Raw genomic sequence first — 17,684 nt, forward strand, 5'->3', positions numbered from 1 at the left:
TACAGCAATTTTTGAGTTAGTATATATGATTAGCAGGGAGTGTGGGGGGCTGCATGGGAGCTTGCCCCCTGCTAAAACACTGTTTCTTTTGTTGTAGCTGAATTTCTATATTTTATATTGTCAATCACATAGTTTTACTGTATATTATATGGCCTTGCAGGTGAGGCTGATTAGGATAATGAGTCTGTAGTTTCCTGGGTCAACAAAGGGGTTACTCTGTGTGCAACATATCTTGGGGACAAATCAGGTGGCTTAGCTCAAGTCGAACAGCTTTAGGAGTGGATCCACCAATGCATGTTTAGTTCAGCATGCAGCCAGGTATGTTATCAGTTCCCATGAAGGATGTCTTTTTTGTTTTATTTTGTTTTGGAAAATACCTTTAGCAAATGCTCTTTTGTGATTATAGGGCTTTGAGTTCCTTAGAAATATGTGGGGTTTATATAGTTTTGTATAGTTCTTGTGGGGTGAATTTTGCACTGACTTATTCATTAATATATTTACAATATTTACTGGATCTGAGTAGGTGATACCTGTTTGAAGTAGCTTGGAGCAGTGCTGTGTATTATTTCTGAAAGATGCTAATAAAGAAGGATTTTTAATTATATTAGCTTCGGATGCTAGTCTACATTCACAGGATGTCTTTGTTTTTCTGTTGGTATTTTTCAGTACCTTCAAATATTTCTTGCTGTTTTTTTCTTTTATTGTATGGCTTGTTTATGCCTGTGGACCACCAGGATAGTTTGCACCTAAACTTTCAATTTTATTTGGTTCTAGTAAGAACTGCTAGAATAATGCATTTACCAAAATGAGTGTAGAATTTATTTGTATAACTACTAGCTGTGTCTACACTATGGGGGTTACAATTAAACCTGCATTTTGAGACTTTAGTATAGATCTGAAAGAGGTTAGTAATTTTGAAGTCTTTGAATACTGTGATATTTACGTTGGATGGTTTGGAGATTTTGAAGGAGAAGGTTACATGTTTATGTTCAGACTTAACTGGGGAAGGGTATGCCAGTGGGATAGTGCATGCAGATGCTATATTTGGAAGGACCAGGTCAAGTATGTTTTGTCCTCTAGTGTGTTCTTTCACTATTTGGTAAAGGGAGTTCTTGTTTACGAAATCAAGGAAGTTTGGGGCACAACCAACATTTGAGGTATAGGTATTCCAGTTTATCAAAGGATATTTAAAGTCTCTCAGGATGAAGCTTGTCCAGTATATTTATGTACTGAATATAGTTTTCAGTGAGCATTGTGAGGGTTACAGAAAATGGCATGATCTGATAGTTGTTTATTTAGTGTGATTTGTATCTCAATAAGTTTGGTTTGTGGATCTCTATTTAATGTGGTCTTTAACCAATATGGATACTCCCATGCAGTCCCTATATGGTCTGAATGCATGTCAGATACAAATCACTAGTGTAGAGGGAATGTTTATACACTTTTAAACCAAGATTCAGTAATAATACATACAATAATGTGCTCCAAATGCAAGAGGTCCTCATGTTCTGGCAATGTGTTATTTAAACTCCTAACATCAAGCAGAGCTGCCTTAATATTTTCTAGTTCTTGATTTGTTTTCTTTATTAGGTTGGGAAATCCATTAACTGGACTCTTGTCTAAAAAAAGCAATTTTAACTGGTATATAGAGGCCTTGGAATGAGAGGTGTAAGCTGTTCTTAGCAAAGCAAATAGGGTTGTGCAGCAACTCATCCCATGCAAGCACATACTGGACCCTCTTAAACGACACCATTTCCTCAGCCAGTCCTTGAAACCAATCTTCTTTTCTTTGTACTACAGCATCAGTCTTGGAGAATGATGGTTTCCAATACAAGGATGTTTTCTGCATTTGTGACATGCACGGAAAGTTCAGAAATGTCTGCATGTCCTGCAGGGCTTTGCATGCCAGGCCGTTTATACTGTCATAGACCACCACCATGTTGCAGTCATACTTACTCTGTTTAGGGTCCAGGTCCTTGCAACATCAGAGATCATGGCACCTGAAAACAACTCACCATCACCCTATTTTTGTCTAGCTTTTTGAGAGTAGACTCTGTATGCCTGACTATGGAGTCATCCAACACCAGTACATTTTTATTACTAGAGGGTTTACAAGTACAGACTTTGGGGGACTTTTTTTTTCTGGTAACTGTGATGTGGTAGTATGTGTTGTGGTCATTGACTTCTGCTCTGTCATAGTCCTGTTTGGCCTGGGGGGGGGGTTAGGCATTGATTTTCTTACAACCTCAGCATATGATAATTTTCCAGGTACTTGTGTGGAATGCTGTGAAGGTGTGTGGTGCTATGTTTATATGCAATACTGCCAGCTAAGCTAAATATTTGCATCTCCCACAGATAATTTGTGACTATCTAAGTAACTGTTCATTCTTTATGAGCTTCAGGCAATTGCTATGAGACTAGAATCTGTCTATCTGACCTTCTATTTAGTCCAAAAGTACAGAAATATGGGATAAAAGGGTAATTTGCACCACATTTCACTTACTTGAATAAATTCTTATGAGTTGTTGTTGTCTTTCGACTTTTCCCGGTTAAGGGTCGCCACAGCAGGACTCCGGTCCACTAATGATTGGCAGTAGATTTTCACGAATGCCAAGGTGCTAGCTCGACGTTAAACCTTCAACGAAGGCACGCCCATTTATGCATGTCTTTCGAACACCCACCCAACCGTGGGGAGGACATGCATCATAATAAATATTAGTATAACATGTTTTCAGTATAATAAGCAAATATTGGTATGGTTCTAACTATGGTAGAAAGAGATAAATCAATTTCACTTGATCTTGAAGCAAGAGGTAGCACCTTATCATAGCCCACCACTGGGCATGGCTCTGTCTAGTCTTGCTAAGAGTAAAACTGAGCCGCCCATGTCTATTGAGTACAGGTTTGTTGTTTTTTTTCTTAAATTTACAGATATCCATGGTAAACCTCTCAGTGCTATGACCAAGTTTAACAGTGCTTTGTTGTTATAATAGATATGATTTTCTGTGGTAAATAAAATGCTATCCAGCAGTAACACCAGTTAAGGAACTGCATAAAATACAATATAAACTAAACAACTGTTATTTTTTTTTTTTTGCATGAGGATCCTGGGTTAGGTATAAAGCACATATCATTGAGGAATGGCAAAGAAGGGAGTTATTTAAGAGCCTGATTACCACATTTCTTACCATGACAAGAAATGCAAGGTCTGAGAACTTGCAACTGTTTAACAACTTGTGAATGTCAAGAACCTTTTTTGTGTGGCTGTACTATTATGGGTTATGGTATGATCTACTAAGAATTTAAACACATCAGCTCCTGAAATCACTATGAAATATTTGCAGAAGGAAAAGAGATAGGGTCTCACAGTATAGTCCTCTTACCACTGTAGGTGCTACTGTCACAGATCTGAAATGAATCTTTGAACTCATTTTTACCAAGGGGTTACATATTATGGTAGTCTTTAGCATGGCGTGACATGACCTGCGTTGGTATAATATGACGTATGGTGTCCAAGGTAGAATTCTGTTACTAATGTTTCCTGTTTATTTCAGTATTTTATTTTGCATTCCCACATGACCAAGCTTGATAGCTCCTCTACCTCCACCCAAATTTCCAATTTATTTCGCAGGCACATAGGGTTACCAGCTGTCCCACTTTGTGAGGGACAGTCCCTCTTTGGGCAGTTGTGTCCTGACAAAAAAATTGTAAAAATGGCAAATGTCCTGAGATTTTAGGACAAAATTATTTCCTATATTTTATGTAATAGTTGCATAAAACAGTTATTCTGTATCTAAAATACCTAAATGTTATAAGAAACAGAATAAGCAACTAAAATGCTACAAGAATAAACTTTTATTTAGGCAAAAAAATTAATTTCTAACTTTTGTACTGACTGTGGGTATGTGTCGGCCTGTAAAATCTGATGTTTGTACCAAAAATGTCCCACTTTGCCCATTTGAAAAGGTGGCAACCCTACAGGCACCCATATAGTAAATATCACCTTCCACACAGGATGGTTGAGCATTCAATGGTTACTGACTGCTTTCCTCTGCTGGCAGCTCCTGCAGGTGTCCTAGAGGCTATCTGAACTTTATTTGTCTACATTATAGTCAGGGAATTATTCCTTTATGCCATGGAGTGGATTTTTTTCTATTTCAATGTTACACATCAGGGTACACTGCAGTTATAGCTGTCTGGTGGTCTGTATACAGGGGTATGATCAGGTCTTCAATCATGACCAACTTGTTGTCGGCAACCATGCAACGTGATCAACTATGTGCAGGGTGTGTGACATAGATACACTGAGAGTGAGGAGGGGAGGCCAAACAACATAACTGCCCATTGTGTATGCTAATGGTGATATAATGACATGGAAATGAGCAACTTTATTAAAATGAGGGACTCCATGGGTATAAAGGACAGTAAACAATATGGGGGTGCAATTCAGAAATATATGTAATCCACCACTAAAGTTGCTATCTCTAGTGTATTTGACCACCATCAAATCCTGGAGTTACAGGAATAGTGGAACAATGGTAGGGGTGATAAATGCATATATGTCTTAGACTGTACTAGTTGCCGATAGTTCCAACATTGCTTGGCATCACCCTTAGGGGCATAGTGTCATTCAACTGCACTTAATATTTCATTATTTTCATGACAATAAAAGTACAGACTGTTACTTTGTGGACAGAGTTACCATGCAGGATATGGTTGGGGTGCATCACCTCATCTGCAGTGGATACCAAGGTGTGTGTGCCTTTGACAATACTAGGTACAGGGGTCATCCAGCTACCAATAGGGGACACAGTGGGGTATCTCATACAACTCCCTGAAGGAGAATCTACCAGTTCTTGTGTGCCATGCTACAGGAATCTGGAGGTATATGTAGTTTCTTCATACTACAGAGGAGAGATCCAACACCACGGGGACTTTTATGACATAGCCTGCTTCCCAGAGTTACTGGGCACCATAGACTGTACCCATATCAAAATAAAGGCCCACCAGGTGAGTTGTGAAGAAGGTATGTTGGCCATAAAGAACACCACTACATCAGGAGCAGGGTAGTCTGTAATGCACAGGCTACAATCTATGGTGTGTCTTCAGCACTCTTGATTTCCCCTGTATGGTTCTGTATATCGGTGTTTTGTAAGGGGCAATTTTCCTCATGGACATCTTTGTGATATTGGATATGCCATGGAACCATGGTTAATGACACTAATCAGAAATTCACACACTGTAGCAGACAATGTTTACAACTATGCCTTTATCACAAACCTCAGTAATCAGTGAGTGTTTGTTTATTTATTTATTTATTATTTATTTATTTGACATTTGTTTACTGGGTTTCTCTGACTGGGATGCTGACCCCTTTTTCAGTGGAGACCCAAGGAGAAAAGCTCCACAGATAAACAAATAAGAAAACAAAACATCATACAATATTAACATACAAGTGTATATACACAGGAGAAACAGACAACAACTTATACATGAACATGTAAGAATACAAGAGTAATATTAAGGTTTAGACAGCCATGGTACATATTAAATATTTAAAATATAATATAAAATTATATTCTATCTAACAATTACCATTAGAGAGAAACTCAAGGTTGGTAGAATAACATAAAGACCTTAAATGAGTAGTTGTGATAAAGTGTGAGCGCTGAGAGGGGAGGGGGAAGATGAGAGGGAGAAGTTTAGGTGGGAGTGGGATAAGGACAGGTCCTGAAATTAGTAAATAAGTCCTTTAGAAGTTTTTTGAAGTTAAGGAAGTTGCCATTTGTTCTTAAACAAAGGGAAAGTTTGTTCCAGGCACTGGCGATGGAGTGGCTGTATAAAAGTTTGCCAATATTTTTATTGGGTTTGTAGATGTCTAAGAGGTGTAGGTCTGTGCTGCATAGGTTATGCTTAGGAGAGTAGGGACTGATGAGGTCCGTGAGGGGAGGACAGTGGGAGGATTGATTTAAGATTGTGAGTGTGAGGTGGAGTTAGAGAAGAAGGAGGTGGTTATGGAGCTCAAGCCATTGTAGGTTTTTTAATGCAATGCAGTGGTGGGAGTGATAGGGAATTTTGGCAGTGTTTGGCCTATGGAAAGCATTCTTTCATGGCCTGGATATATCTTCTGGTGCTCTCCAGCATGATCCTGGTACATGTAGAAAGATATTGTCTGTATGTGCAATGTTAAATACAAAAATATTAAGGAACAAGTTGCAGCAGGGTTTACACATGCTGGATGAGCGTGTGCCAGCATGGTAGGTAGAGAGGACAAATGTAATGTGGAAGTAGTAGAAGACAGAGCTGGATCATGGTCAGAAGGGGCCCTAGGCAGGATGAATGCCGAAATCCATTGCAATCAAATCTTGTAGCAAAGACTGCATCACAGTAATATACAACAATGATGAACTTATGGATGCTAAAGCTCAGAGAGTTCTGATAATCCCAATGCATACTATCAGACTATATGACCTGAGAAATGCCAACTTACTTGCAGTTCCTGGAGACTGTAAATACTATATTGAAAAAGCATGTTTATACTATACTACACAATCTAGGCCTATTAATGAATTAATTTATTATTTAGTGCAATGAATAAAGCAAGGCAATATAAATACTGTTACAGCTTTTGTTCAACAACACACGGGTCATAAAAATTAAAAAGATTATTGCATCCATATTTTTTGGGGCTTTACATGCTTGTAGGACACCTACATCTCATTTTCAACTTCCCTATGTCTTCTCTGTCATTGAGAATAGCTATCCCCTATCTTATCACTCAGTACAATACTTGAAGAATGGGTAATAATGCTGCACTGTTGCAGCATACACCTCCAAATTTAACACAGCCAAATCATGAACAAGTCGGGCCATATGCAAGTTAATGAATAAGGACTTAGCCATCCATACCACTATCCCATTATTTGTCTGTCTCTCTCCAATTACCATAAATATTATTCAAACCTGCTGGTGTATATACTATTTCCTTCTTTAATTTTACAAGTATCACAGAGATTTGAATTTCATTCAAAATTTTTATTTCAATTTTTTAAGAAAAAAACAATAATTTTTAAACAAAACTCTCTCACATTGAAAACAGACTTAGCATGAGAAACAGTAAACTGTTCTTCCTTTGAAACTCACATTTAGTGAAAATGCATCTGATAAACAAACTACAAGAGACATGCTAAGGTTCATACTCAAACAGCATATAATGAAGTATTGATTAGCATCTATTTGAAGGGTTCAGAAATTCAAAAGACAAATGTGTAATGCATACCTCTCAACCTCTTAGCACAAGAAATCTGGACAAAGCCAAAATTAATGGGTGGACAAAAGCCCAAAAATAGGGACATACTTTTAAATAGTACTCTTACAAATTTAGAAAGTTGCTACAATAAAAGGTTTTGTGTTAGCATGCATTTTCTGAAGGATATGAAGTCTGAAATTCATAGCTGTCATTGCTTATTGCCTTCATTCCTCAATGATTTGTCAGAAAACCACAAACTGTATGAGGAACAGAACAAAAGTATGAGGCAAAAATCTGGACATTCTTCAAAAATCTGGACAGTTAAGAGCTATGGGACAGCACACTGGACGTGTCTCTTTTCAGGAAATGATTCAGGAGTGATGTTTGGTGAAATAACTTGGCCGAGTGGCATAAAAGACAAATGCAGGCTAAGGGAATCAAACCATGTACTACAGGAAGCAGATCTTTAACAGCTCATAACCTTGCCCACCTGCACTAAGTGCTAGAAAAACTGTTGTAGCTCAAACATACTGCATTTCACATTGAAGCACCAGCAATAAACAAGATAAATAAAGATGCATTTGTAGATAAAATATTAACATTAAACTCATAGACTTCATGCTGCCAGAATTTTCAAAGCTGAATAATAAATGTATTGTCAACATTCAATAAAAGAAAAAGCTAGGAGTCTGACCATAAAACACTTTAAAGTGTTTTATGGTCAGACTCCTAACTTTTTCTTTTATTGGATTGACTTTTGCTTGTTGGGGTTCATTTGGCTGCCTGCTAGAGTTTTTGCTTTGGCATAGTCAACATTCAGCAGAATAAGAAAACCAAGGATCACTTCCAGAAACATGATTCATATGATGATGTGCCTGTTTACTATAATTATATTCCTTCCTTTACACCACAACTCCTCTGGTTCATAGATACTTACTAGGTTTGCAGTTCAGGGGACCATTGAGGAGACTAGCCCAAATTTTCAGTTTCCCTAAAGCACTGGTTAAGTGTCTTGCTCAAAGATAGGGCAGGGTATAAATATGAAAATCAAGCACTTTTGGGAATTCCCTTCCCCAAGAGTTACACTACCACGCATTCAAACCTTCTTTCTAACCCTATCTCACCTTCTCTCTACCCTGCTAATACCCTAGACTCCAAAATAGTGCATCTTACCCTCCGCCACCCTAAGGTACCCACCATTAAATCTAATCTTAAGTTGCTATTCAAACTCCAAAGACTCTTAGACCACCTGAAAAAATGTATCACCATTGATGGTGACATCCACCCCAACCCAGGTCCTAACACTGCCTCAGACTCTATCTCCTCTAAATCCGCCCGGAATTCTACTGGCTCCCTCCTCATATTCCACCTTAATCTAAGAAGCATAAACAACAAGGTTCACAACTTACATGCTACGTTAGCTACCCATTCCCCTGACATTATGTGCCTATCGGAAACATGGCTCAAACCAGCCACTACGGATGAAGAGATTCTCCCACCTGGGTATAATATCCTCAGGGCTGATCGGATAAATAAAAGGGGCGGAGGAATAGCTGTAATGTTTAGGAATACACTGAATATCATTATGAATCCACTCCAACCTCCTAAGGTCTCTAATTTAGAACTTATTGCCCTAAAGATATGCCTAAACACCCAAAAATGCATTAATCTTATAGTAATTTATATTCCACCAGGGAAGAATTCAGAAAACTTTGAGCAAACTCTCAGCTGGTTAGCCACCAATTACCCTCAAGAAACCATAGTACTAGGAGACTTCAACATCGACTGGTCAAACTGCTCAGCACACATAAATCCCCACTCTATTAACTTATATGGTTTCTCCCAAAATATTTTATCTCCAACTAGAATTGGAAATGCTAAGCAAAAAGAGAGCATCATTGACTGGATTCTTACCAACAAAGTCCCTTCCCAATGACCTCAGTGACCACCTTATTACTTATATCATAAAACATAAATGCCCACCTACTAACCCTCCCTCATACAGACTTGTCAGAAACAAGAAGAAATTTGTCCCAAAACAATTCGTTGCAGAACTCAAATCCTGTAATTGGTCCATCCTAAAAACTTTATCCCTAGATGAGAGCGTGACATACTTTAATGACACATTCCTTAAGATACTCGACTCTCATGCCCCAAACCGACTAATCAGAACCAAGGAACGGATAGCACCTTGGCTAACAAGAGAAACTAAAACTAAACTCCGAGACCAGGCCTGGGATAAATGGAGAGCTACTAAAACTCCTCTAGATCGCATCAAGTTTCAACAGCTTAGAAACTCAACTAAAACAGCCATTACTCGAGATAAAAAACAGTATTTCTGTCACCTCCAGGATAAACACCAGAATAACCCAAAGAAATTCTGGGCTGGATTTAATAATCTCCTCCATCCTGGTAAATCTACCACCCCCACCCCTGAGAAACTCATTGGGAAAGATCCAGAAGAAATAGCCAACACTTTTAACACTTTTTTTACCGAGACCATCCAGTCCCTTGAGGAATACGAGGTAGTTCCACTTTATGAGATAAACAAGAAATTTAAAACCATTCATTCACTTTTATATGACGCCCTTATGTCTAGTGAGATAAATTTGGAAGTGTACGAATTTTGTGTGATCAACAATCCCCGAATAGGGACTTTCTTCGGAATACCGAAGATACACAAAAATTCAATGGACCCCCCTTTTAGACCTATCGTCTCATCACCTCATTCAGTTACAGAGGGAATTTCTTTAGTTATAGACGCCACTTTAGGACCATTGGTTTCACAACAAGAATCCTTCATTAAGGATTCTTGGCATTTTTTAGAAAAACTTAAAGAATTCAATGAGAGTAATATATTTGATCCTACCCAACACATTATTTTTAGTTTGGACGTGGTCTCTTTATACACATGCATCCCCCATGAGGAAGGGGTTGAAGCTATATGACAGTTTTTAAGTAAAAATAAAAAACATGACACCGGACAGATTTCTATTATTTGCAGGTTTCTGGATATTTTATTACACCATAATTATTTTATTTTTGGTGATACTTATTATAGACAAAGAAAAGGGGTGGCCATGGGGTCACCAGCTGCTCCTTCGTATGCCAATCTCGTAATGTCATGGTGGGAAGAAGAATTTCTCAAACCTATCAAAAACATCTTTAACATTTTATTATATTACAGATTTGTGGACGATTTGGTATTCATTATTAAAGGAAACAATGATACAGTTCTTCAATTTCTTAAAGCTATTAATAACACAGTTGAATTTTTAAGATTTACAAAGGGAGAAATAGGTTTAAAAATAAACTTTTTAGACATTCTCTTTTGGTGGGATTTGTCAGAATCAAGATTTCATAGTGGCATCTTTAGAAAAGAAACATTCACCAACAGTTACTTGCATTTCAAAAGTGGACATCCAACTCACACTATAAGGAATATACCAAAAGGGCAATTTATAAGAGCAAGTCGAATGACTACAAAAGATAGTGACTTTCATGAGGAAATGGATTTCATTACCGAAATGTTCATTAATAGGGGATATAATACCTTGTTTTTGGAGAACATAAAAAAAGAAGTGTTGGAAAAACGTAGTACCCACTATCAGGCTATATTAAACAACAAAGACAGTTTTTCTAATTTAGGAACATTAAAAGATGTAGAAAATAAAAAAGTAGTCTGTTCTTTGGATATGACTATAGATAGTGAACATATTAAACAAGTTTTGAGAAAAAACTGGAGAATTCTACAGGGCAATTTAGACATTAGTCAAACAATTGGGGAACAGCCCAATTTTGTTTTGAGGAACACTTTTAACATCAAGAGAGCTTTAGAAAGCAATGCCAATAACAAAGCTGTAGAAATCAATACCACACAAATGAAGGGAATGTTCCCCTGCCTTGGATGTAATATGTGCAGGTTCATTCTGCAAGGCCCCTACATAGTGATAGACACCATGGATAGAACTATTGAGGTACCACAGTATGTTAACTGTAATACCAAAGGTGTTGTATATATTAGTTTTTGTAGTAGTTGCACTTCATTCTATATAGGAATTACAACTAGATGTTTAAAAACTAGAATACGTGAACATCTGTACAGTATTAAAAGTAAGGACACAAATAATGCCTTATTTAAACATTCACTAGTTTGTCATAATTTTAAAAAATTCCTTTTTTCAGTATTAGAAGTTTGTCAATCAGACTTGAGGGGGGGTGATTTCAGAAATTTTGTCGAACAGAGGGAGACTCTGTGGCAAATAAGATTGAAATCAGATAAACCCCCCGGTCTTAATGACTCAATTAACATCAAATGTTTTTTAAAAAACAGCAAACTATCCATTGATAAAAATATAGCAATGGAATTTTTTAATTAGTATGTCTTTTTAAGAAAATGTTCCTATTCATTGAATGATTGGATTTCAATCATTGCTGTAACTATTTAAACAATGATTGTGGATTTTTAATGCATTCTGAAGAAGTCTCTGACGAAAGCGTGTATCGAGTAAAGTTTATTACGCTATTTTGCTGGTTTTTGAGTGGTTTTTACCATTGTATTTATTTTGCATCCACAGTGCACAGTATCCAAGCTTGTGCATTTTATTTCTGCTAACTGCGAGCTGCACGGACTGTCTCCTTCTTTGACCAGTATTTTTATGGTTCTGGTTTTTTTGGAATTTATTTGGTAGCTTACCACTACTTCCTCATCTGTAACTCATACTAATGACCCAGCTCACCCCTCCTTTAACTTACAACTAGTATCTACCTCCTATATTCGTACCCTTTTGAAAAAACTCAAACCAACCACCCTAGCGGCTGACCACCTCCCAGCGGAATACCTACAAATAGCGTCAGATGCCATTGCCTATCCCATATCAATCTTGATTAACAGAACTATAACTGAAGCTACCATTCCCTCTATTTGGAAAATCTCTTATATCATCCCTCTTCATAAAGGAGGGACCTCCATGGAAACATCCAACTACAGACCCATAGCAATATTGTCTCCAATAGCTAAAATTATGGAACGGTGTGTTCACAAACAACTCCTACACTACCTCACCCATAACAGTCTTTTGTCTAATACCCAACATGGTTTTCGCCCCCATCATAGTACAACCACTGCCCTTCTCTCCTTTGTTGACTCAGTCAATAACAACCGTAATAATAAATTAATATCCTCTGCTCTTTTTCTTGACCTATCGAAAGCCTTCGACATGGTCAGTCACCAGCATCTGCTCCATACCCTGGAAACCCTACATCTCGACAACCTAGCTATAAGTTGGTTTAATGCTTACCTCTCTGGTAGGCAACAAGCTGTCCAGTGGCAAAACAGGCTATCTGACCTACTCCCTAATACCATTGGCGTACCTCAGGGCTCTATACTTGGTCCCCTTCTTTTCTCCATCTTCATAAATGATCTTCACTCAGTCATCCCCAAAACCACCTGCATCCAATATGCAGATGACTCCACCCTGATCTGCTCCGACGTCTCTCTCCCGAAACTCCAAGCAATAACCCAACACTGTTTTGCTATAGTCGAAAAATGGTTCTCTGAATTGAAACTCATACTTAATCCAACTAAAACCAAGTTATTACTATTTTTCCCCTCTATATCTACTCCCCTAGGAAAAGAACCTCCAAATGCTAATAACACGACCTTCCACGTGGAATCCACCAATGGCACCATCATAGAGCCTGTCTCTTATACCAAACTATTAGGTGTGACTATTGACCACAAGTTTAAATTTGATATGCACATTAGCCTAACCATTAAGTCTGTAAACAAGAAACTCGACTCAGTGTACAGAATAAAGAACTTTTTAACCCCTTATGCCAAACTAACCATTGCTCGCACTCATCTCCTCTCCACCCTCCTATATGCCTCCCCGGTACTTTCGTTCCTCAATAAGAGAGAGCTCAATAAACTCTCTGTAGCCTATAATCATATAGCCAGATTCATAACAGGAATGCCTTATCGTACTCACCATTGCCTTAACCTAAAGACACTTGGTTGGTTAGAACTGCCCAATCTTCTCAAACTCAACCAACTCACTGAAGCATTTAAAATAATTAACCAACCGGACAGAACCCCCTCACTGAGCAAAATACTGACCCCCTACTCCAACCTAAACTGCCTCTGATCATCAAAAAGTGTCCAGGTACTAACCATTAAATCTAATAATTCAGGAGGTGATGCTCTCTATGCCAATTCCATCGGAAAGCTCTGGAATTCCCTCCCAAACAACCTAAGACTTATGACCTCGCTTAATCAATTCAAAAATTACCTCAAAGAATTCCTTAAGTCACACTGGTTATGCCCTTGTCCTAAACCAGACTAAACCCAAAGGTCTCATACCACCTCAGTCTCTTCCCCATCTCAGAGTTTATAATCTTAACCTCACGGCTTCACAATGTAACCATGTTTAAGATTATCTACATAATATCTGTGAATGTTATTTAAACTGTATGTAAAGCTCGCTGTTTTCTTTTATCTTTATGTTAATGCTATTTTCTACTGCATGTAAATGTATTGTGTCTTCTCTTCATGTTGGAGCTTTTCTCCCCGGGCCTCTACTGAAAAAGGACATGTATCCAGCTAGACTAGCCCGGTCAACAAATGTAAAATAAATAAATAAAATAAAAATAAATAAAAATGAGACAAAAATCAGAGATGTTCTGCAAAACTGGAAATGGATAAGAGCAGACTACTCTAAATTAATTAAAATGTTAACTGAACAACAGGTTGACGTTCACAAACTATAGTCCTCAGTGATTTACAGAGAGAATGAAATTGATGGAGGCCTGGCAGCTGGTGTGGAGGATTAAGATGCTTGCCATCTATGGCTAAGATACAGCATTTGACTGAGCAATTCACTTAACTAGACATTACCGCTAATTTGGGCTTTTCACTCACACACACATGCACTAGTCAGCGTTGCAGTAACCTGGGACTCTGCAAATCATTCTCCAAGCTCTCTGTGTCTGCAATATAGATTGCTCAGGGTATAATGTGGAAGAAAACATTTCCACTCTGCTGACTTTTAAATCTCACACTTGAAGTCTGCTCTGGTCTTCTCCTGCCTTTCAAATCTTACATGTCATGCCAAGCAAGAAGTTTGCTGTGCATCTGCATGCTGAGAAGAAAACTGCTCTGCTCTTAAAATTTGATTTTTTAGAGAGGGAGGAGACCTTTAAAAAATAATGTTGCGTGGCCAGGTCCCGCAGCCAGCACCAGGCCCTAGGGAGCTGCCTAGGTCCCTTTGTACTGGATCCAGCCATGGTGGAGGAGGTGTCAACAGGAGAAGACCATGCCAGATGAAGGAACGCACAGGACACTGTTGCACTTGTCAGGTGGCAGTGGCTGACATAACTATGAGCCAGACAGAAGCATATACATAATAGTCAAACTGATACATATAAATCTACAAACAGACTGTACTTAGTAATGCACAGACTGGCCACATTAGGGTCACTAAGTAGCAAAGCACAAAGGCCAGGACACAATTGTCACCATTTGCACAGGTGGAGAAAACAAATGTGTAGTATGTTCCGCAAAGAAATATGTACATGCTGTTCTAAATATAAAGACATTTGTGCAGCATGTGTAAGATAGCCATTGGTTCAATGACTAAAGAAAACTGCACTAAGAAAGAGCAATGTCATCATATTCTTGATTATGAGTGTGAAACTAGATACTGGATACTGGATTTGAATATGTGTGTCTGCTGGGACACAACTTCAGCACATGCTACAGCACCAGTGGGAGGTTTGTATACACTGGTCCAAAGCACCAACAGAAAAAGTGCAGACATGCTGAGGATACCCCCATACCTCTCAACTGTAAAGGTTTTCACAGAATATCTAGATTTTTGCCTCATATGTTTGGTGTGCTCCTCCTAAAATCTGTCCCTTTCTGGAAAATAGTTGAGGATTGAAGTAATTAAATAATGACAAAAACATTTGAGTTTAAGACTCCACATCCTTCAAAAAATTCATGCTAATGCAAAACCTACTATTCTAACAATTTTCTAAGTTTGTAAGGACAATATTTAAAATCTGTCCCTATTTGTCCCCCATCATTTTAGAGTTTGTCCAGATTTTGTTTCTCTAAGAGGTTGAGAGGTATGATACCCCCAGCCATGGGAGCACTCTCTCCTTATAGGATCACAGGCAGTAGCAAGTCCTTGTCTTGAGGTTGGCATGAATGTTAGTGATGAGCTCTACATTCCTTCTGCAGATATCCATATCTGACCCTATACACCTTCACAGTAGATGATGGCTTGGAAGTGGTGGCACTGCATGTGACTGTCTTGTCTTCACATGCCTACTATAGTCATCCATACTTGTAGCAAAAGCAGAGAGGGAACATGACATGTGGCACATCCTTGGCAAGCATCCTGTGACCACAGAACGATCTTAGTCTTGCAAGCTGCTAATGAAACATGACTAGGATGTCATACATACAAGACATGCAATCCCTCAGGTTATCTTGCACTCTGTGTAGAACATGTACTGTCTCTGCAAAGACTGAGTTGCTTCTAGACTGTGTTTCTTTGATGACTCTACATATTCATTGTGTTGCAGACATCAAGACAGGTAGTTTGTGTGTGTATGTGTGTGGGGGGGTCACATCCATAACGTCTCTGGCCACAAGTATGCTAACCATCTCTGTCCTTCCCATGCTCAGTAGAACTTGCAGCAGATAATGGGGTCTGTGTTACATGTAGAAACATACCTTCCTGGCTAGACCTGGCAGCTACAACCTGTCCTACATTGTCTATTTGAGAATCTAGATTGGGTTTCATGGGCACAGAGGCCATGTCTACTGACTGGGTAAGAGATATGGATTCCACATTCCTTGTGCACAACACAGACACTATGACCCTGACCATGCCGAATGTTCACCACCATCATTGTCAGTCAGATCTGTGTCCAACATCAAGAAGTGGTATAACTACAGTGGGAGAGCTGAATGGTACTTCACCTGTGAAGACACCAAATGAAGAACCCCAAATTAAGTAAGAACCAGCACCACTGCTTCAGTTGCAGTGAAGATAGGAAAAGCAGGATATATAGTGCTACAAAACAATGGGAAAGACGTTACCTTGTGCAGGTGCCCTTCTTATTTGAAACCCTAATGTTGCTACACAACATAAGAAACTACAATTAGTGATATGCAGTATGCTACAAGGGCAAGCAGTGTGCATTACCCCACACCCCTCTGGTACACACCCGGGGTATCTCTGATAGAGATTTTAGGAGCATGCTGCAGATCTGTATCAATATCCAGTACCCCATCCTGAGGTACTGAGGTTTCTGATCCATCCTGAAGAGTGACAAGCAGCTCCTCCATCTCAGTTAATGGTGGTTCAGCTAACAGATGGCCTCCCATCTCTCTAACTTTCTGTGTCAGCAGAACTGCATGCTTTTGAGTATCTCAAATCATGTTGGTAGCCCAACATTTGACCAGCTAGTAGTTCCTGCCATGATCACTGACAACATTTTTATAATTAATTGCATCCTGCCAGGTACGTTGTGGTAGAGCTTGTAAGCTCTCTCCTGGCTGAAAGTCCACTGCCAATGATGATGGAGGGCCTGCAGCAAGACCTTATTCTCTGCATGAGAAACATTGTATTTATCAGCCTTCTCTTTGGTGGGCATCATAATTTGTAAGGAAAGAATGGATGCATGTATTAAACAACAGCTTCTGAGGTAATCTACTACTGTGCTGATGCTAGTAACCTGTGAAATATTTGTATCATCAGCACATGGAGATTTAACTAAACAATCCATCACAAGTATGAAATTATCATTTCTACCACCCCCAATTAGGTAAGAATGTAGCCAGTATTCATGCTATGCTCAGCTTGCATCTGGTTTACCCAAGATGAGACTTGTTTAAAACAGCTTTCTCTCCAGTTTTCTGTGTGATAGGTGCCTGTTGCTGACCCTTCATTCAGCATGCCACTCACTGCATGTGATTTTATGTATGGGGTCCCTTTCTTTGAGTCTGTATTTGTACAGACCACTCAATGCAGAACAGATACTGTACATGAGCAGAATGCCTGCAGTCAGGGTATGATTTCCTCAACTAAAGAATTATAGATTGTGTAAGCTGCATTTCCAGCCATATAGACATGAAATAATTGCAGACATCATGTTGCACAGAGATTTTGCTGCCCATATGTATGATAGTTTGAAGTTTCTGTGAGTATGTCAGACCATTTTCTGTTGCTAGCAAGATGCAATTTCAGAATATAGAGTACTATGCATTAACAAAATCAGTTTCACTTATGGTTATCTTTGCAGAAATAACACTACTATAATGTTCTTTTGGCTGATTCTACTTATATTTCTTTCATTAAAGGTTTTCCAACAAACAGTACAGCATCTTCTTTGACACCTGGAAAAGAAGATGGTGCAGGTAATG

General features: G+C 38.7%; 1 protein-coding gene across 3 annotated transcripts in view; it reads left to right on the plus strand.

Moving 5' to 3' along the window:
* LOC122809034 (vascular cell adhesion protein 1-like) overlaps window positions 1-17,684 on the plus strand; it is a 318,139-nt gene that overhangs the window by 290,494 nt on the left and 9,961 nt on the right. For all 3 annotated transcript variants that reach the window (XM_044080238.1, XM_044080237.1, XM_044080239.1), the window contains one exon: window positions 17,622-17,678. In XM_044080238.1, the coding sequence (XP_043936173.1) occupies window positions 17,622-17,678 (57 nt within the window). The remainder of the gene's footprint in view (window positions 1-17,621; window positions 17,679-17,684) is intronic.

This window comes from Protopterus annectens, chromosome 8.part0 (assembly GCF_019279795.1).
Source record: "Protopterus annectens isolate FY-2018-M chromosome 8.part0, PAN1.0, whole genome shotgun sequence".
Lineage (NCBI taxonomy): Eukaryota > Metazoa > Chordata > Ceratodontiformes > Protopteridae > Protopterus > Protopterus annectens.